Source organism: Petromyzon marinus (genome assembly GCF_048934315.1).
Source record: "Petromyzon marinus isolate PM22_M1 ecotype Great Lakes invasive population chromosome 84 unlocalized genomic scaffold, UKy_Petmar_22M1.pri1.0 chr84_unloc.3, whole genome shotgun sequence".
In the NCBI taxonomy this organism is placed as follows: domain Eukaryota; kingdom Metazoa; phylum Chordata; class Hyperoartia; order Petromyzontiformes; family Petromyzontidae; genus Petromyzon; species Petromyzon marinus.
In genome coordinates, this window is record NW_027422640.1 from 26,605 (window position 1) to 48,397 (window position 21,793).

Genomic DNA, 21,793 nt, shown 5'->3' on the forward strand with positions numbered 1-21,793 from the left:
GGTCTGTTGTAGACAAAAACAACGGCCTGCTGATAAAGCATGTCCTGCATTCTTACATGTGTAAAGAAGCTCCTTCGCAGGTTTCATTTTCTAGATGATTTATTCCCGACGATAACATATTTACAAGGTGAGAGTACGACTCACACGTTGCACAAGGCTATGACTATCTGCAGTCCCGGTGGTTTCTAATAGAGTAGATTAATCTCGAACAGTCTTTCTTGATGGTTTCCACCATGTTGATTTCCAACAGTCGGCCCCGATGTCATCCACCTGCAGTTGTTCTTCAGTCCCCAAGGCATCACCCCATTTGCGGGCCATGCTCCCCCTTATATACCCGCACGGCCACGCCCTGGTAACTTCCAGCAGTTTTCCCCGGTAGATTCTCTCAGCAGACTCTATTGTCTTCTACTTCACTTCTCTTGGATGGCAAAGTTTATAGTGGGGGCAGTGGAGATGGGTTGAAACAGGTACAGGTTACTGTACGGGGGAAGGTTCGTGTGAGTCATACTCTTGCGTTGTAAATACGTTATCGTGAAATAAATCATCTATCAAATGGAACCTGCAAAGGAGCTTCTTTACACATGTGAGTGTAAGCCTGAGTACAATCTCACGTGTTGGTGCTGTCGAGTATTTTAATTTTACCAGTGGGTCAATGAGGGAAGGGGATGATGATTTATGTAGTGATAGAATGGGTGGGTCATTCTTGAGAGCATGAAAAAGTGCGTGAGTGAGGTTGACACAGTAAATGATCGGGTGATTGTGTGATCAGGTAAATATATGACTCATGAGGAGAGAGAGGGAGTATTTACGTGAGTCATAGATTTAAGGAAGTGGGTGAGTTCATAATGGAGTGAGTACCAGTTTATTGAGTTGAACAAGGCGAGAACTAAAGCGACCAGGATGAGTCTCATTTGCAAGAGAGACCTGGATCACCCAAATTACCAAAGCTAAATAAAACACAGAGTTACAGTAATTAAAGCAAACATACTATTTTCTTCTTTCGATAAAGCATATATAAACAATAGAAAGACAACTGCTGTCTCATGAAAAATCGACGTAATGGAGCTAAGGGATGATAGAATGTGAGTAATGTGCGACATGGATGTCCTCTGCCCCCTACACGACTGAACATTTTCTTTGACTACGTAGTTTGAGACGATTTCCATGGATGTACCAGTAGAATTTATCTGGTATAGATATAATGGGAGGCTGATCGATGCCTGAGCCGGTCATGGTATGGCTCTCTATTGTTAAACCATATTATGAATGCAAATGATCTGGTGATTACTGCCCACTCTAAGGAGAAGTTGGAGACACTACAGCTAAACATGAAGCATGCTACTAAAATATGGGCCGTTACCATCAGCCCCACGAAAACAAATCACCTCCCTGGGTATTTTACATCATAAAAATGCTCCCTTCCTCAATTCCTCATGTATTTGGGGCACCTGAGGAGAGAGTGGAGTGGGCAGTGTGCTGATGATCAAGTCCGTTTTGGGAGCCGAGGTCTCATTTAAAATAATTCGAGCATTATATTTTCATCAACTGCTCAACAGTGTGGAAGCTACCTGGCATGTCACTCCATAAAAATCTTCATGTCTTCTCGGCCACAGTTATACCCTTCCTTATCTCTCTCGAAAGGAACATTAAGGTTAGCTTGCCCACGATCTATTCAGGGTTTAACCAGACTGGACTTTGTAAGCTCACAGATTCCTAGAATATCTGGACAAATGCCCATCTGTGGGCTCCTCCAGCAAGCGAGGCTGCGTTGATTGTGTCATGCAGTCCATATGCAGTCACGGCATCCCCAAGCAGCTTCAATTTGGCTGGATAGATGGTGCTAAATGGGCGTGGTACGGGGTAGAGAAGAGATGGACTGATGTGGTGCAGAAGGATGTGGAGCTGATTGGACTTATTGATGACTGGTATCAGCAGTGTCATGATCGGCTTCTGTGGAGGAGGTTCATGAAAGGTGCTGCTGGGGAAGTGGAGGCAGTTGCCCTCCAGCAACAGCATAGGGCAGAGGAGCGAGGCTCAAAACAACGAGCAGAGCGCCAAACAACTGACACAAATAAATTTGGCACAGTGGGGAGCACGGCTGTTGCATCTGCCCATCATCTTCCTAAGTCAATCCATGGCACCTGCGTCTATTACATGACCTCCTGCCAGCCAGCCTTCGACACTTCACGTGGCCTCAAAATGCACCGAGCATGGCACAAGTGCTGTGGTGATGTCACCGCCACTTAGGGGTGAACGACGGTTGTTGCGTTGTTGTTGTGCGTGTGTGCACGGACGCATGTACGCCTGTGAGTCTCGTGTATGGAGAGATAAAGAGAGGCAGCCGGGCAGGGTGCTGGCCATTCACCCCGTGTGCCATTCAGAGCTTCATAGGCGCTTGCCCCAACATTCTGGTAAGGCTATACAGCGGATGATTGTCGCTGTTGTGTGTGTGTATGGACGTTCACCCCCCTCCCACCGCCCCCGTGTGTGCAGGGACTCATTACGCCCCCTCCCGACAAGCAGACCGGCATCCGGACTAAAGGTAAGTGACAATAACAGATTTTTTTTCCATTTAAGTAACTTTATGTTTTGCTCACAATACAGTATTTATTAGAGTGTTGCATGCAAATGTACGATATTTTGTCTTATATATGACTTTGTTGATGTTCTATGGGGTATGTTTGTCTTTCTGAGTAATTTTTAATTAGGGTGGTGTCATTTTCACAATTTCCCCAATATTTTTAAATGGCCGACTTGCGCTTCAGCAATTTTCGGAACCAATGGCTAAATCTCTTCATCTTCTTGGGCTTGGTGGTGGTGGCAGAAGTGGTGGTGGAAATGGTTGCGGTGGTGGAAGCTGTGGCAGCGGCGGTGGAAGTGGCGTCGGTGGTGGTGGCATCATTGTACATTTGAGACACGGTCCATATTAGCTCTTTCAGCTGGCTACGGAGATGCAGGTTCTCTTCTTGCAGCCTCTTTTCCCCATGCCACATGTCCTCGTGACGCACCAGCTTCCCGCGCAGCCTAAACTGTTCCTGCCCTCTCTGCGGATTCAGGAAGTTCAACTTCCTCAGGTGGGCGTGCAGCGACCTCCGGAGATCTTCGTTTTCACAGCGCAGCGACATTTGCCGCTGTGCTGCATTGCAGTCTCGGAGAAAATCCGCATGCAGAGACTTGCTCTCCCTGCAAGGCACTCTCGTGGGCTCCAGCTCCAACTGGCGCTCTTTAAGCTGTTGAACCAGGCTCCTGATCTCTCTCTGGAGAGTCTCTCGGTTCTCCATGAACTCCTCCAGCTGATGCTGTAGCTCCAGACGGAGCATCTTGCTCTTCTGACAGAGCTCCACATTCTGCAGGCCCATCCTCTCCGTAGACAGCGTCGTGGTCTCATGGTCAAAGTCTGAAATGGAAAGCGTAAAAAGAAGATATATGAATATCCCCATCCCAAGCATGGCCAAGACCAGAACGCCAACGATCAGCAGCACCATGCTCAGTTCGAGTTGACGGCACGCGGGACAGAAGCAAGTGTGAGACACGTCACGAAGGGGCGTGTTATTTATCGTGACGTCATTACCGGATGTGACGTACACTATGACGTAACAGCCATCTCTGCCCACTTATTGTCAATCATTGCCCACCACGTGACTCCACGGCCCTGCCCCTAACCACACAGCTCCTCCCCCATACTCTTCTTCCGCCTTCCCCACGTGACGCGAGCCAATCACGCGAGAGGCGGCGCGCAGTCGGCCCCGCGTCCGCTTCCCGCCATTCTTGCAATGGGTGGCGGGGCCGCTCAGGGTGGGGCGCGGGGCGCGGGGGCGAGTTCACTCCACGTCGCGAGTCGGGAGGAGGGACGAGGGGGAGGGGCCAGGAGGGACGAGGGGGAGGGGCCAGGAGGGACGAGGGGGAGGGGCCAGGAGCGGGAGGGGGGGGGAGCTGAGAGCTGCGAAAGTTTGGGGTACCACTACTTGAAAAATATACTGTACCACAGAAATGAGTTTATGTTTAGTTCGATTTAGAACATCTTTCCAATGGTTGCTTAATTTGAAACCAACTTCTCGGTTGAAATTGTGTCTGTGTTTGTAGATCTGAATTGCCTCGTGAACAAATCTCTGATAAAAACCCGTGGGTTTGCAAAGAACCTTGGTATCGGAGAAAATTATATCGTGATCACCCACATGGTTGTAACAGTGATCAGCAAAGAATTCGTTTTGCTGTGTTTCAAATCTGATTTGTGCTCGCGAATTCGGTCAGAGACATGTCGCTTTGTCTCCCCGATATAGCAATCACCGCAGGTACAACTCAATTTGTAAACCCCAGGGTACTGTAAGTCAGGAATGCCATCCTTCACGGATGGGATCAGATCACGAATTTTGTGTACTGTATTGAACCGGACCTGGATCTTGTGTTTGTTTAGAATTTTTGAAATCTTTTTAGTAACGCCTGCTATATATGGTAGTGTGATGGTTTAGGCCGGAGTATCAAGTGGTTGTTTCTGTATGGAGGGAGAAACAGCTTGGCGGATGGTACGGTCAGAGTAACCATTCCTTTTGAGGGCCAGGTGTACATGTTTTAATTCACTGGTCAGGTGGTGTTGGTCCGAAATGCAATGAGCCCTATGGTATGAAGTTTTGATGAGAGAATTCTTTTGGGCTGGGTGGTGGTGGGAATCAGGTTTCAAGTAGGAATCTGTGTGGGTGGGTTTCCTGTAGACAGAATGCCCCAATGAGCCATCAGGTCTCCTCTCAAACAGAACATCTAAGAATGGTAGCTTAAATTTCGATTTAAAGTTTTCGTGACTGCAAGGATTCATCTTCTTTGGTTCTTTCGGTAAAGTCACGTAGAATGAGAATAAAATAATAAATTGATAAAATAAAATAACACAATAATATTCTCACGACGTTTCGGCCACAACACAAGCGGCCTTCATCAGGTGAAGGGAACGAGACTGTCTGGAGGACAGCGCTGGAGTGAGAAAGCCACGCTGAGATCACGACCTTTAAGCTGTGTGAGAAGAAACAAAGCGCCTGACAAAGGAATTAGCATTTAATTTAGCATTGAAATGGCTGAGTGATTAGCTTGTGACTGGTCACAGAAAATGCTATATTAAAGTTAAAGCATACACATCCGCAAAGGCACCCCTTGACAAAGGAATTAGCATAGAATTTAGCATTGAAATAGCTAAGTTAAAGTATACACATCCGCAGAGGCACTCGTTGACAAAGGAATTAGCATAGAATTTAGCATTGAAATAGCTGAATGATTAGCTTGTAACTGGTCACAGAAATAGCTATGTTAAAGTCAGAGCATATACATTCACCGAGGCACCTAGTACAAATCAAACAGGAGAATTTAGCATTGAACTAGGCGAATTTAGCATTGAAATAACTGAGTGATTAGCTTGTGACTGGTCACAGAAATGGCTGTTGAAGTTAAGGCCTACACATCCGAGCTATTCACTGTAACTGGGTATACAATACAATATATAATGAATACTATATCATGAACCAAAAAAAATACTAAAATATAAATTACCTCAATGTTATCAATAAACTCTATATTCTCCAATCAGCTAAGCTACCAACAATAAGTCGTTATATATCACAATGCTATATGGCGAAAAATGGGTGGATTCTTACCCTCAACTTTAGCAACACGGATAGCTTAACCGTGGTTAATGGTATGGTTTACAACATGGAGTATAACAGCGCCTCGCAGCTGTCTCTCTCCCCCTCCTCTGTTCCGACCATCGATGAACTCGTCCGTCTGAACGGGACCCGTAGCTATCCGTGGTGCTAAAGTTGAGGGTAAGAATCCACCCATTTTTCGCCATATAGCATTGTGATATATAACGACTTATTGTTGGTAGCTTAGCTGATTGGAGAATATAGAGTTTATTGATAACATTGAGGTAATTTAAATTTTTGTGTTTTTTATTGGTTCAGTATATAGTATTCATTATATATTGTATACCCAGTTACTGTGAATAGCTCAGATGTGTAGGCCTTAACTTCAACATAGCCATTTCTGTGACCAGTCACAAGCTAATCACTCAGTTATATCAATGCTAAATTCGCCTAGTTATTTCAATGCTAAATTCTCCTGTTTGATTTGTACTAGGTGACTCGGTGAATGTATATGCTCTGACTTTAACATAGCTATTTCTGTGACCAGTTACAAGCTAATCACTCAGCTATTTCAATGCTAAATTCTACGCTAATTCCTTTGTCAAGGGGTGCCTTTGCGGATGTGTATGCTTTAACTTTAACATAGCCTTTTCTGTGACCAGTCACAAGCTAATCACTCAGCCATTTCAATGCTAAATTATGTTAATTCCTTTGTCAAGGCGCTTTGTTTCTTCTCACACAGCTTAAAGATCGCGATCTCAGCGTGGCTTTCTCACTCCAGCGCTGTCCTCCAGACAGCCTCGTCCCCTTCACCTGATGAAGGCCGCTTGTATTGTGGCCGAAACGTCGTGAGAATATTATTGTGTTATTTTATTTTATCAATTTATTATTTTATTCTCATTCTACGTGACTTTACCGAAAGAACCAAAGAAAATGGTAGCTTACCATCTTTCTCCACTTCCATGGTCTTGTTCTTCTGACAGAGCTCCACATTCTGCAGGCCCATCCTCTCCGTTTGCAGCGTCGTGGTCTCGCGGTAAAAGTATGAGATAGAAAGCTTAAAACGAAGATAAATGAAGATCTCCATCCCAAGCATGGCCAAGAGCGGAACGCCAACGGTCAACAGCGCCATGCTGAGCTCGTGTTGACGGCACGCGGGACGGAAGGAAGTGTTGAGGCACGTCACGAAGGGGCGTGTCCTATATCACCGGATGTGACGTACAGCCATCCCTGCCCACTTATTGGCAATCATTGCCCACCACGTGACTCCACGGCCCCGCCCCTTACCGCGCAGCTCCTCCCCCATACTCTTCTTCCGCCTTCCCCACGTGACGCGAAGCGATCCAATCACGCGAGAGGCGGCGCGCGGTAGGCCCCGCGACCGCTTCCCGCCATTCTTGCAATGGGCAGCGGGGCCGCGCAGGGGGGGGGCGGTGGGGGCGGGGGGGGCGGGGCTGAGTTCACTCCACGTCGCGAACGGGAGGAGGATTGACGAGGGGGAGGGGCCAGGAGGGACGAGGGGGAGGGGCCAGGAGGGACGAGGGGGAGGGGCCAGGAGGGACGAGGGGGAGGGGCCAGGAGCGGGAGGGGGGGTGCCGTGGCGCCGCTCTTGGGCCGCGAGGCCTCCCCCTGGGCCCGCGGCGCCACGCGGAGACCGCGACAGCAGCAGCAGCAGGAGGTGGTGGTGGTGGTGTTTGTGGTTGTAGGCACGGGAGAGGTGGTGGTGGTGTTTGTGGTTGTAGGCACGGGAGAGGTGGTGGTGGTGTTTGTGGTTGTAGGCATGGGAGAGGTGGTGGTGGTGTTTGTGGTTGTAGGCACGGGAGAGGTGGTGGTGGTGTTTGTGGTTGTAGGCACGGGAGAGGTGGTGGTGGTGTTTGTGGTTGTAGGCACGGGAGAGGTGGTGGTGGTGTTTGTGTTTGTAGGCACGGGAGAGGTGGTGGTGGTGTTTGTGGTTGTAGGCACGGGAGAGGTGGTGGTGGTGTTTGTGGTTGTAGGCACGGGAGAGGTGGTCACGGACAGGCGGTGAGTGCCGGGTGATGGAGGGGGGGGATTGCAGGGTGAGTGAGTTAATGAGGAGAATTAATAGGTGAGGAGGGTGAGTGAGTTGAAGGGTGAGGTGAGTGAGTGGGTGAGTGGTGAGTTCACGACAGGGAGATTGGGGCTGAGTGAGTGAACGCAGCGCACGGTAAAGATCCCCTGAGAGCATTCGCAAGAGTTGGACATTGAGTGCCGCTGTCAGGGTCCACACGCAAATTACTCACTTGGCATGATATACAAATTAACCATTGTAAACGATAACTTTAAAGTCCGCTATTTGTCAGAGCTAATGCGATGTGCGTTTTGCATATTTGTAGCACGTTATAACCATCGTCAACATCGTCATTTAGAGTAACCATTAGTCCATACGTGTCACTTGCTAATAGTCCCCGGGTCAATCACAACTTTGCCGTGCGTGCAGGCTTTGTCTCTGGCTGCTCGCTAGGGCTGCGATGCCTTTCCATGCCACAAGATGACGTTCATTGCTCCTTCCACACCGCGACAATATTTACTGCAGTGTTCTATAACGCGGCAGTTGCGTTGCTGAATAACACCGCGTTGTGTAAACTCCCTCGTTACAATGACTAATACAGGGTAAAGCACAGTCCGTGATAACAGCGTGAGATGCGTGTGTCGGCTGAACAAAGACTGAGGCGCGTGGGGAGCATCAGGAAGCATCCAGCAGCATCCCAATGCCTCGTGTGACGCTGTGCCCAGGCAGCCGTACAACCGCACATTCCTACTCGCGCGACGTGGTTCTGTTGACTCAATCGCGTTATATCCATTTAGCATCTGCGTTATAAAACGTGTTCCCTATTACATCCATCGTGCCATATCCAAATGGCGTTATGAAAACACGCGTTAAGGCAGAACGAACTCTATAAACTATTTTTATTTTACCAGGTGAGACCCACTGAGCTATGTGGCTGTTTTCCAGAAGCGACCTTTCCACAAATGATAGATCAGCTAAATAGCTAATCACGTTAGAAATGTGTAGCACCAGCCACAAATACTCTAGACATGGGATCCCCTTTGACAGGGTCAGTGTCTACTTAGATTCACTCACTCCGCCTATTGTCATGCGGCATCCGCAGCTGCGTCGCGACACTTGGTAGAGTGCTGTCTTTGAGGCAGAGAGCTTTACAACCGTGTGCAGTGGTTAATTTGCTTAACAGCTTTACACCGAACTCCTTGCTTGTGGTAAAACATGTTTGCGACTTTGCTGATCGAGAACTATGCAGATTTAGATTAATAGTAACATGTACTTAGTGTGAGATGAACTTCCAAACAATTTCCTTTGCTCAACATCTTGCAATTAATGTCTTTTTAAATGGTCAGCTTAAGTGATTCCGTGATGGTTATGTAACTTGACCATTAAGATAATCTATGGAGCACAATTATTTCAGTATTATTTGTCATAAGTAAACTTTAAACTGAACCCATATGTGATATTATATTGATTGATTATTTTATTTTTTAATGTAGTCTACATGCTCTTCTGGGGATATTACCCCACATTTACCATTCATTGATGTTCCCTTTGACATTGGTAATTGGCATTGTCACACCATAGTAATTCATGGGCAATTATGTAATTCCCTCTGTGTCTATCTCTCTCTGCATCTGTCTGTGTGGGTGTCTCTCTCTGCCGGTGTGTTTTTCTCTATATGCGTGTCTCGTGTGTCTCTTTGTGTGTGCCTCTCTCTGTGTGTGGATGTCTCTCGGTGTCTGTGTCTCTCTTTCCTTTTCCACGATGTGGTGTTGTATTTACATGCAAATTCTACCTCTAGCCCCGCCCACTTACCCTTGGGCTGAGCTTATCTCAAGCCAATATAACTTTGTGTTTCAGCAGCTTTCTCGCTATATTTTTTCACCTGATGATGGTTGCTTGTGTTGCGATCGAAACGTCGTGATCTATTATTTTTTTCTACCTACGTGACTTTACCTAAAGAACCAAAGAGTATTGTGATTTTGATAGTGATCGTTGTGGTGGAGGTGGTGATATTGATGGTGGTGTTAACGATAGCGGTGATTTTGGTGGTTGTAATGGTGGTATTGATGGTGGTAATGGTGGTTGACTATTACCCCTCTCGTGTCCTTACTTCCACAACCAGGTTTAAGAATCTGCTGGTGTCTGTGCTGGAGGTGGACGTCGGATATCTGTGCGGTCTGGAGCGGTGGACAATAGACTCCTGCAGCTCAACCAGGTGGACGCACTGGGCAGGGGGCAAGATGGTTGTGGCCTTAGAGACCCACTTACTCCCACAGAGAGCCATAGACTCACTCACAGAGTACACTCACACAGAGAGCCAAAGTCTCACTGACACAGAGCCATAGGCTCACTCACATGGAGACACATAGACTCACTCACACAGAGAACCATTGATTAACTCATTGGTTTTTTCGGTAAAGTCACGTATGTAGAAATACCATAAAATTATATTAAAATAAATCAATCACGACGTTTCGACCGCAACACAAGCGATCTTCATCAGGTGTAAAAACAAATAGCACATAGGGTGACATCAGCGCAACACATAGAGAGCGTTAAACTGCACGGAGGTAAATACAACAAGAAGATGAGAGACGAGAATTCAAAAAACCTAAGAAAAATTTACGTGATGCAAAACCAGTCGGCCAACGACACAGTTAGACACCTGCCTGGCAGACCACGAATTTCAGAAGAGTGCTAAATTTCGTGTTCATCCTCTGGGTTGAACATACCAGCATAGACAGAGTGAACAAATACGAGGTATAAGATAGCAGAAATACATATACAGGGACACAAGAGGTAAGAAGAGGAAAGACGGACAGAGAAGCAAGAAAAAAGGGGCCGGAGGGATGAACATACAGAGGCTTAAAATAAGTAGTAGAGGTGGGGGGAGGGGCGAAAGAAAGCAAGGGGCACCCCACCCACCCCACCCACCCCACCCCACCCACCCATCCCCACCCATCCCCACCTCACCCACCCACCCCACCCCACCCACCCACCCCACCCCACCCACCCCACCCACCCCACCCCACCCCTCCCACCCCTCCCACCGATCCTCCCCCCAACCCTCCCCTCAACGCTCCTTTCACTCCTCCCGTCACCCCTCCACCCCTCTCCTTTCTGCTGCGTCAGGGCCAGAGGCTGAGAGCACGGGAGAGGAGGCTACACGGGGAACTGGGCCGCGTCAGGGGCGAGAGACGCGGGGCGACTCGACACTTCACAGCGTGGGTGAGTGTGGGGAGTTCGTGGTGCATGGGGGACGGTGGGTGGTGTGGTCCAGAATATAAACCACCTGTGTAGGATACACGGGGGATTTTTGATTGGTGCTTAAATGTGTGTGTGTGGAAAACGGTGTAGTGTGTGAGTGTGTGTGCGGTGGGGGGTAGGGAGGTAAATGTGTGTGTAACGCAAATTAGTATCTGGGGCGGTGTGTAAACATCACACATTGGGGAGACAAAGGCGGTCCGGCGTGGTTCTGACCACTTACCATTTCGTGTACTATGCCAGCCTTCATAGGAGCTCAATAACAGCACTTGCCCCACCAGTCTGTGGAGCTCCATGGGGGATGTTTGTGTTGGAGCTCGTGCTGTAGGTGTAGACGACGCACGACCGTGGATCCTCTGTAGGGAGCGCGCGTCTGCTGTGGGTCGCATGGAGCTGCACAAGCGGACACCGCCGCAGCGATTCCCATACCGAGTCACGAGATAGGCGCTGGGAAACACCACCATGGTGTGCTTGCCTTGTATGGTCAGTCGTGTGACTGATTATTATAATATATTAATTCACACCTGTGCACCGTGTCATGGCAGTTTCTCTGTTTTTCCTTCATTGCATTTTTATTTCAGAAATATTTCACCTGCAAAATAGATTGAGTTTGAATATCTCATGCGAAAGGGTGCCCAGGGCATGTGGGGTCGTCCAATTGCACAGTGTTTAGCGCACATCACTACACACCCATGGACTAAATCCAGAGGCGAGTGACAAATGAATCAGTTCTGCCCCCCTCGCTTCATCAACCCGCACTAGTCAGCATGGTGAAATATGGTAAAAAATCAACACGACCGACAGGGCATAGGGTGCCCATTATCCAGAAGTGCTTTACTTTATGATCACATCCACATCTAATGTGGATTTGGTTATTTTTCTTTAGTTTTCTTTGTTGCATAAATACAACTTGACAAGATGTGTACTGCTTCATTCTGGTACATTTACTGTTTTTCAGTGCATTTCAGCACTGGGTGTGTTTGTTGGATTTATTGTTTGTCACGTGAGGTTAAACACTAACAAAATATTTTATGAACCAGGCAAAGTTCACTAAGCTATTAGATTTTTCATTGAACTGACAGATGCTGTAACCTGGTCCCTTGGGTACCCAGGCCTTCCTATAGTATAACTCCAGGAATCGGCAGATTTTTATTTTATTGTACCAAGTAAGGTCCACTGAGCTATATAGCTGTTTTTCAAAAGCAACCTGGCCACAAATCGTAGCTCAACGAAGTGGCTTATCACGTGGAAATTTGTAGCAGCCAAATACTGTAAACGCATATTTCTAAATGTGGAGGGAAAAAAACTCGAGGATCCAGAGAAAAACCCACGCCACCACGGGGAGAATATGCAAACTCCAAATATCCAGGCGTCGGGGTTGGAATCGAACCCACGACCTCCTGCATTCCAGGCGAAGGGGATAACTTGTTGCCACCACTGAGCCCCTTGTTAATCTGATGTGGTATACTGGTACAGCCCCTGGTGGCCTCGGTCACTTTACTGACCTTTGCACCATTGTGTAGTCGGTTCAATTGAGTCGCAGACATACTCTTTGGAGGCAACAAATTTATTTATACCAACACGAAGGGGTAACTTCCCTTTTACCAGATAACAACCTATGGTGGTGGACCACCAGGCTATCTGCGCTAACACTCTGGGATAGCTACAATGAGCAGGACTCCAGCTTGAGTCCTGCCCATGTGTTGGTGACTCTTCACGGACGTTGAATGTAGATCTTTCAGAAGACAACAGCAAAGCTGAACCCCGGTCCCTCTGGGGACCCGGTTTATATGCTCACCAGTCGTGGCCGGCTCTGCCCTTGGCCACGACTACCTTCTCGATTCCTATTGCAAGATCTCGCCCTGATACGTGACTACCCACTAGCCCCAACTTGGGGCCCCTGTGTAGACTTTACCCGTCATGTACCTTCCAGGGTCAACCAGAGTGCAATGGCCCACATTAACCTCATTCATGGTTGACACTTTCACACCCCTCCTATAGAGAACAGCACTGCACGCCACACGTGGTGCCACTCAGCGCCATGACTCAGCGCTCACCAAGCCCCACTAGGGCTGGTACTACACCCACATATATGGGGTGTCGGTGATGTAATTACATCGCACGCCGTGCCTCTCAGGCCGGCACTACACAGTGGCATTCCCGATGTCACTACATTACCCCCCCTCCCCCCCATTCGTAGCATTCAGCCGTCCTGGCTGTCAACTCCCCCTTAAAACTAACCAAGTGAATAAGTTCTAGATTTGAAGCTTTCGTGACTGCAAGGATCCATACTCTTTGGTTCTATTCGGTAAAGTCACGTAGGTAAAAAATAAAACAACAAAAATCATGACGTTTCTTCCACAACACAAGTGGCCTTCATCAGGTGAAGGGGACCGTACTGTCATGAGGACAGCGTTGGAGTGAAGACAGTCCATCCCAGGTCGCGTCCTTTTAAGCTGTGTGGGAGGAAACAAAATGCTTTGACAAAGGAATTAGCATAAAATGACCGTAACGCACAAGAGGACCGGCACGGGGCGGGGGGGGAGTTTACAAATGTAGGTGTGAAGTGAAATAAGCTTCTATGAAAGTTTGGTATATCACTATTTGGATAAATACCATTGAAAATTAGTTTAATGTTTGGTATGATTTAGAACATCTTTCCAATGGTTGCTTAAGTGAATAAGGTGAAAAAAGCGAGTAAAAGTGACTAAACGCTATGTGTGCCTCAATAACAATAACAAATATCATATAAATAACCAAGCCCACCTATACAATATATACACTAGCTGCAAATGTACAGAACAACACGAGAAAATATAAAACGCGAATGCACGGAATCCCCTCCATCACCAACAACTCCCATCCTCACCGTGTAACAATACCCATAAGCACAACAAAGGCTAGGTTCAGCCAATAACCGATATGGCCTACTGAGTGTGACAAGCAACTGATGGTGTGGGAGTGTGTGTGCATGGGTGTCACAAAATCCGAAGAGTTTTTGAGCGAGTCCTCGTGGCTGGGCCTCCAGTGGAGGTGGGCTCACTCTCCCTGGAGGTCCCAGGGGGAATATGCAACTGTCCAGTCGAATCCGGCTCCTCACGAAGAGCAGTAGGCCGGGTCGACGGGTTCTCCTCTCTCGAATCAAGTGAAGACAGCGCAGGCGGCGGCTCGGGGGACATCAGGCGCGCGGCACCTGAGGGAGGAAGCACACGACTCCGCTGAGGACCAACCTCAACGTGCACACATGCCAGCTCGCCGGACACATCTGTCCCTCGGCGCCCACAGTGTGGAGATGGAACAAACTCACAGGGAGCAATAAAGGGCTTAGGGCAAGAGGAGTGTACAAATCAACTCCGCCGCCCCAAGCGGATCTGGACACACTGCGGTCGAATGACCCGAATCACATCAACCAGCCCTCTCCAGGGTTTGAGCAATTTGGGCGATGTACCCACCGGTACCTGTGGACAGTGCAACCAAGCTCTGTCCCCAGGTGCCCATTCATGTTTTTGAAGTACGGAAGCCCCTCAGCCATTCATTGGCCAATCGGCACGAATCAGAATTTACCCTGGAAGTCTCCCGCACTTCTGAAAGCTTTTGAAGGGTACAGCACACGGAGTCAGAGATTTAAGATTTAGCCTTGTTGGGTGCGGCTTGTAACTGAACATGAATCAGGGGGTCGTGTTCTCGCTGACCTGATGACTCAACATGGAGGTCAGAGTTTTGTGCAGCCACCTCAACCATACCATCCATCTGCGGATTGTGCGGTGACATGCGTACTTTCTTGGTTCACAACTAACGCACACCTCTTGCAATAATTTTGAAGAAAATGTTTTGCCCTGATTGTTCAGAAGACGTTCGGGAGCACTCTTGTCCATTATGTAGTGGGTAATAAACTGGAGGAAGCTTACTCTGAGGCAACACATTTATTATAACATTAACAGGTTATTACACAATGGGGTAATGGCCCCTTTCACCCGATACTCTATGGAGGTAGTCCCTCCAGACTAGCTTGCCTCTCACTGGCTATCACGACATCTATACTGCTGGGGCTTGAGTCTTCGCTTGAGTCTTCACTGGTTATCAGCTGGAGCTTTCACTGGTACAAGCTCGAGCCGACCCTAGCCAGGGGTTCGGCTCTGCCCATTGGGCTCTACTCTTCAGGGCTCCAGGATGCTCTTCAGTCTTCGGCCGGACAACAACTGCTGGGACCGCTCAGGGACCTGACTTATATATAGGCTCCTGGCTCACTCCGCCCCTGGCCACGCCTTCCTTCTAGGACCGTCTCCGAGCGTCTGGAGAATGACATCATCTCCCCAGCCCCCTTCCCGGGATCTGGGGTCCCGACCGTTGGTCACGATGCTCCCCCAGGGATTGCCTTGGCCAACGGCCCGTCATCATTAATCCAGCAGGTTCAGCCTCCCCTCTGCTCCCTACTGACACAAGCTAGTACTGCCGGCTATGATTAGTGGCGATCATGTTCAACCATGCCACTACAATTACATAGCCATTGAGGAATGCCTCAGTGATCTTTGCCGCCAACTGTTTGGGAAGCGGCCAGGCCACAGGCCATCATGAGAAATACTCGACTCCCACCAGAAAATATTTATTCCCACGAGCGGCTTCTACCGCGTGTACTGCACACACCCCTTCAACAAATTAGCAGCATCCTCAGCCATGCCAGGCCAGAAGAAATCCGACTTACGTGTGGCCAATGCTAGTTTATGCACACCCAAGTGCAACAGACGCTCGTGCACCGCCCAAATGACCTTACCCCGCAGGGCGGTGGGCACAACAATGTTGGAACATCGCATCTCTCCGTCCCAATGCATGAGCAATCTACCTCTGAGAATGAAAGAGGCGACACCCCATCGATCCTCGCCCCCATCAGTCTCTCTGACTCCGCATCGCAATTTAAGCAGGGAAGCGTCCTCAACCTGGAGGCGCCCCCATTCTTCGTGGTCCAATCCAATGACAGCATCACGCGCCACTGGATCCCCAGCTCCCTCAGATGTTACAACCTCGGCCGATGCCGTAAGGGTAGGGGGCGAGTGTTCGTTGCGCGGCTTACAGCGACCGGAGCCCGAAAAACTTGCGCAACTCTCGTTCGTGGGTAATCGCGAGAGGGCGTCCGCGTTCGTGTGATGGGAGCCTTTGCGATAGGTAACCTGAAAAGAGTAGTCACGGAGGACCTCCAACCAGCGTGAAAGTTCGCCAGATGGCTGGTCAACCTGCAGCGCGTACTGCAGCGCCGCGTGGTCCGAGCGCACCTCAAAGTCTCTCCCATACAAATATGGAAGATACTGTTGCAAGAAAAACACGATAGCTAACAGTTATCAGCGTGTGACACAGTACCGCTGTTCAGCCGGAGACAGCACTCTGCTTCCTTATGCGATAACACTCTCGATGCCATTGACAACTAGAGACAGAACAGCTCCAATGCCAGTGTTACTAGCATCTGTATCAAGGACAAACGGCAAGGAAAAGTCGGGGTAGTGGAGGGGAGGGGCGTTCACCAAGCCATCTTGGAGTGCAACAAATGCGGCCTCAAATTTTGATTTAAAGCTTTCGTGACTGCAGTAATTCATATTCTTAGTTTTTTCGGTAAAGTCACGTTGAAGAGAAACAACAAAATAACAAAATATATATAAAACAATAAAAAATTCTCACGACGTTTCGACCATAACTCAAACGGTCATCATCAGGTGTGTCGGTTTGCATAAATTTATTTTGAAAACGGCGTATTTATTTATTTATATAAAAATAACGTTTGCGTCACGCGCAACGATTGGCTGTTTGCCAGGAATAGTCCATTTATTTTTTGAAAAGAGGAGGGGGGAGACGAAATTTGTTTTTATGTATGCTGTCTGAAAGGCACTGTAAGCGTGAACAATCAATCAAGAACTGAAATGATTTATCAAATCTTTCCAATGATTGCTAAGATAGAATCCATCTTCTCGGTTGAAATTGTCTCTGTGTTTGTATATGTGGATAGCCTCATGAACGAATCTCTCATGGAAGCCAGATGGCTTACAAAGAACCTCCGTCTTGGAAAAGTCAATGGCATGTGAGCCTACTGAATTAGAACAATCATCTGCTACGGCCGAGGTGTTGGTCCTACCGTGTTTAAGGTCTGCTTTATGTTCACGAATGCGGTCCGAGATATGGCGTTTGGTTTCTCCAATGTAACTACTACCACAGAGGCAACTTAGTTTGTAGACACCAGGGTATTGTATGTCCGGAATCACATCTTTTACAGACGGAACCAGATCACGGATTTTATGTAATGTGTTGAAACGGTCCTGGATCTTGTGTTTATTCAAGATTTTGGAGATCTTTTTTGTGATCCCAGCAATGTAGGGTAAAGTGATAGTTTTGAATGGCTCCTCAAGAGGGTTCTTCTTCATGGTTTGAGTGATAGCTTTGCGGATTGTATAGTCGGAGTAACCATTAGCCCTAAGAGCCTGGTGTACGTGCTTGAGTTCACTGCTTATGTGTTCCTGGTCGGATATGCATTGGGCTCTATGATACAGAGTCTTGATGAGAGAATTCTTCTGTGATGGATGGTGGTGGGAATCCGGTTTCAGATAAGCATCCGTATGGGTAGCTTTCCTGTAGACAGAGTGGCTCATTGAACCATCAGGTCTTTTTTTAATTAGGACATCCAAAAAAGGTAGCTTGCCATCTATTTCGACTTCCATGGTAAATCTGATGGCTGGGTGTATGGAATTGATGTGGTCGAAGAATTGGTCTAGAGCAGGCCGGCCATGTAGCCAGATGACAAAAGTGTCATCCACGTACCTCTTCCACAAGGTTGGGCGCAGAGTGGCAGTCTGGATGGCGTCAGTCTCAAATTTCTCCATGAAAATGTTAGCTATAACTGGAGAAAGGGGGGAGCCCATTGGGGTGCCCTCAGTTTGTTTGTAGAAAGTTCCATTCCAAGTGAAGTATGTATTGGTTAAACAGTGTCTCACCAGGGGGGGTACCTCAGCGTTTAGTCCTTGATGAACCAAGTCTTCAATGATTGCAATGGTGTCAGGTACAGGAACCTTGGTGAACAAGGAAACTACATCAAAACTGACAAGCAGGTCGTCTGGGGACAGGGAAATACCCTTGATTGTTGATACCAGGTGAGTAGAATTTTGTACCGCAGAGGTGGTCTTTCCAGTGAAAGGACGCAGGATTTCAGACAAAAAACGAGCTAGTTTGTAGGTGGGGGAGCTGATAGTAGAGACTATGGGACGAAGAGGTGTATCAACTTTATGTATTTTTGGTAAGCCGTATAATCTTGGTACCCCCCCTGGTGAGACACTGTTTAACCAATACATACTTCACTTGGAATGGAACTTTCTACAAACAAACTGAGGGCACCCCAATGGGCTCCCCCCTTTCTCCAGTTATAGCTAACATTTTCATGGAGAAATTTGAGACTGACGCCATCCAGACTGCCACTCTGCGCCCAACCTTGTGGAAGAGGTACGTGGATGACACTTTTGTCATCTGGCCACATGGCCGGCCTGCTCTAGACCAATTCTTCGACCACATCAATTCCATACACCCAGCCATCAGATTTACCATGGAAGTCGAAATAGATGGCAAGATACCTTTTTTGGATGTCCTAATTAAAAAGAGACCTGATGGTTCAATGAGCCACTCTGTCTACAGGAAAGCTACCCATACGGATGCTTATCTGAAACCGGATTCCCACCACCATCCATCACAGAAGAATTCTCTCATCAAGACTCTGTATCATAGAGCCCAATGCATATCCGACCAGGAACACATAAGCAGTGAACTCAAGCAAGTACACCAGGCTCTTAGGGCTAATGGTTACTCCGACTATACAATCCGCAAAGCTATCACTCAAACCATGAAGAAGAACCCTCTTGAGGAGCCTTTCAAAACCATCACTTTACCCTACATTGCTGGGATCACAAAAAAGATCTCCAAAATCTTGAATAAACACAAGATCCAGGTCCGTTTCAACACATTACATAAAATCCGTGATCTGGTTCCGTCTGTAAAAGATGTGATTCCGGACATACAATACCCTGGTGTCTACAAACTAAGTTGCCTCTGTGGTAGTAGTTACATTGGAGAAACCAAACGCCATATCTCGGACCGCATTCGTGAACATAAAGCAGACCTTAAACACGGTAGGACCAACACCTCGGCCCTAGCAGATGATTGTTCTAATTCAGTAGGCTCACATGCCATTGACTTTTCCAAGACGGAGGTTCTTTGTAAGCCATCTGGCTTCCATGAGAGATTCGTTCATGAGGCTATCCACATATACAAACACAGAGACAATTTCAACCGAGAAGATGGATTCTATCTTAGCAATCATTGGAAAGATTTGATAAATCATTTCAGTTCTTGATTGATTGTTCACGCTTACAGTGCCTTTCAGACAGCATACATAAAAACAAATTTCGTCTCCCCCCTCCTCTTTTCAAAAAATAAATGGACTAGTCCTGGCAAACAGCCAATCGTTGCGCGTGACGCAAACGTTATTTTTATATAAATAAATAAATAAATATGCCGTTTTCAAAATAAATTTATGCAAACCGACACACCTGATGATGACCGTTTGAGTTATGGTCGAAACGTCGTGAGAATTTTTATTGTTTTATATATATTTTGTTATTTTGTTGTTTCTCTTCAACGTGACTTTACCGAAAAAACTAAGAATATAAATGCGGCCTCCTCATGGGTGGTGCCGATGTCACAAGTCGAGGAGACTGAAGTGCTGTGACAAAAGGGCCATTGCCTGAATCGTCTCTTACTATAAACATTTCATTTCAAAGCGGTGTTATCGAAGAAGTTTTTTTGGAAGATAAATAACATCGCGATGGGGGGAGGGGGAGATAGCGGGATTGAGGGGGAGCGATTAGGGGGGTTATAGAGGTGGGTGTTGAGTAAAATAGTATCAGTGTCTTGTCCTTGAGCCTAGGGGCTATGCCAAGGGGCTAGGACATTGAGAACACGGATTCGAATGAACGTCTCATCTTGCCACATGCTTTTTTTACTATCTCCATCAGTAACAAAATCAATCTACAAAGCAACGCTGCTTCTAAAATGGGTATAGTACTCTGAAGCATGTAAAAATGGTAATGTACTGTCAATCGTACTTTAACAGGAGCATTGTCTCTTTAAAGGTCACGGTTTTTGTTGTTGACATGAACTCTATTGGCTTCCACCTCCCTGTTCACAGAGATCGTCAATAGAGGCTGAAGTCTGTTACTCGCACACAGTCAGTCGAGGGAGTGATAGCCCCCACTGTCCCCTTCAGCCCGTGGTGTTGCCTATGGGACTCATTGTCCCGTAACATCCCGAGTTCACAATGTCGATTAAAGCAACACCTTTGTTTAATAACGATCCATGAAATTAGTGGGACTTTATATAGTGTGACAGTCTTGTCTTTGGTAATACTGTACTCATGTTTGTTTCTGTTGCCTGGTTTTTAATTGGTAAAGCTGTGATCGTGTTTGATCCCTCCACTGGTATCCGATTAATTTCTGCATCAAGCACAATATCCCCTTTGCTGTCTTCAAGTTCCACCATGGACACGCTCCTGCTTGCCTCTCCCATCATCTTATTCCCCTCCCAATGTTCTCCTATATCGTCCCTACCATCTCGCTTTACTCCCCTTCACTCATTCTCCGCCCAGCAACCAAGGCTTCCTGTTGGAACTTCTAATCAACCTTTACTCATTCGGAGGTCACTCATTCCCTTTTCTTTTGATGCAATTATTTGGGCCTGTCACTTACCATCCACAGATTTCTCCTGTGATCATCACTTTATGTTCTCTCTTTAGAAATGTAGGCTGAATGTACACCTCCTTGTTCCCAATGATGATTGTATCTCACTGATGTGCACATCACCTTGACAGAGGCTCTTTTTAAAGGCACTCTAATTGATTATTTCTTATTTCACAGCCTCCACTACACTACTCAGCAGATTATACCCCACTTTGTTCGTCAAGACTTGCTTGAGGCAAATATAAGTATGGTCCAACAACTTCTATGACTGACACGGCACGAGTAAGACTGCCTGCAGTCCAACCAAAAAGGCTGCATCATTGAAAGCTGGTTTCAAGCCTGCCCTCCACGTGTGTTAAAAGATCTTACTCACCCATGTGATGATAGTTGAGCCTCTGGGTGTCAGCATTTCTGCTCTGATATTGCAAGTGTTGGATACTAGTGATTTCTTTCATTTTTCTTAGGGTACCTCTCACTTTATACTCAAATGGCTCAATGCAGAAGGTGTAGGGTCTTTGGTTGCTGTGGCTTGCATGAGCTCTTCAAAGGGATATGACGAAGAGCGATTCTGCATTTGGGAGCATAATTACTTCTAGCATGCTAGTTTCCGCCTTCAACTGCTGAGGAGCTTGCCACTGGCATTTGTAATTGCGCAGGAAATATTAAAGTAGGCTCCCCTGAGCTGACTGAAGTTTGCAAAGTCATCCTTTATTTGACTGAGAGTTATTATTCAACTGCTGCAGCTTTTCCATCAGGCCCCCTCTGTTCATGCCAGATCTGAGTTTTGCATTGCCTTCTTAGGCCCTTGTAGCAGTTTTTACGTTCGTTTTTCAATTAAACACCACGTTTAATCACTAATCCATTCATTTCCAATATTGCAACAGGTTGTTGGGCTGGTCTTGGCGGCGTTGTTTACATAATCTTGAAATTGTCCCAAACTGTTGGTTCCTCATTAGACAGGAGCGTGCATTACCACTGCCCACCTCCACATTACAACCATCCCCACCATAAGAATTGCCCATTCTCTACCTCTTCTCTCCCCTTAAGCCTCCACTCCTTCTCGTCCCTACTCTTCTCCGATCCCATTGCTGTCTATCGCTGTCACTTATTCCTCAAAC

General features: G+C 47.3%; 1 protein-coding gene and 1 long non-coding RNA gene across 3 annotated transcripts; one reads left to right on the forward strand and one right to left on the reverse strand.

Moving 5' to 3' along the window:
• Positions 1 to 846: 846 nt before the first annotated feature.
• On the reverse strand, positions 847 to 6,793 carry LOC142908415 (uncharacterized). The gene is made up of 2 exons (XM_076059112.1): positions 6,570 to 6,793; positions 847 to 3,397 (listed from the first exon to the last, which is right to left on the reverse strand). The coding sequence occupies exons 1-2, from the start codon at positions 6,754 to 6,756 to the stop codon at positions 2,742 to 2,744; spliced, it is 843 nt and encodes a 280-aa protein (XP_075915227.1). The 5' UTR covers positions 6,757 to 6,793; the 3' UTR covers positions 847 to 2,741.
• Positions 6,794 to 7,217: 424 nt separating this feature from the next.
• On the forward strand, positions 7,218 to 11,842 carry LOC142908416 (uncharacterized). 2 transcript variants are annotated; one of them, XR_012931737.1, is made up of 4 exons: positions 7,218 to 7,305; positions 9,776 to 9,868; positions 10,786 to 10,881; positions 11,280 to 11,842. It is a non-coding gene; the product is annotated as an uncharacterized LOC142908416 (long non-coding RNA). The 2 variants fall into 2 exon arrangements; XR_012931738.1 differs by having other exon boundaries at positions 7,218 to 7,302.
• The last annotated feature ends 9,951 nt before the right edge of the window (positions 11,843 to 21,793 follow it).

What these genes read in the sequence shown, in the direction of transcription:
- LOC142908415 (XM_076059112.1), bottom strand. Translation starts at nt 6,756, where the DNA reads ATGGCGCTGTTGACCGTTGGCGTTCCGCTCTTGGCCATGCTTGGGATG. An exon ending in CATGGAAGTGGAGAAAGATG is followed by an intron (nt 3,398 to 6,569) that starts GTAAGCTACCAT and finishes TTTCCATTTCAG; the next exon opens with ACTTTGACCATGAGACCACG.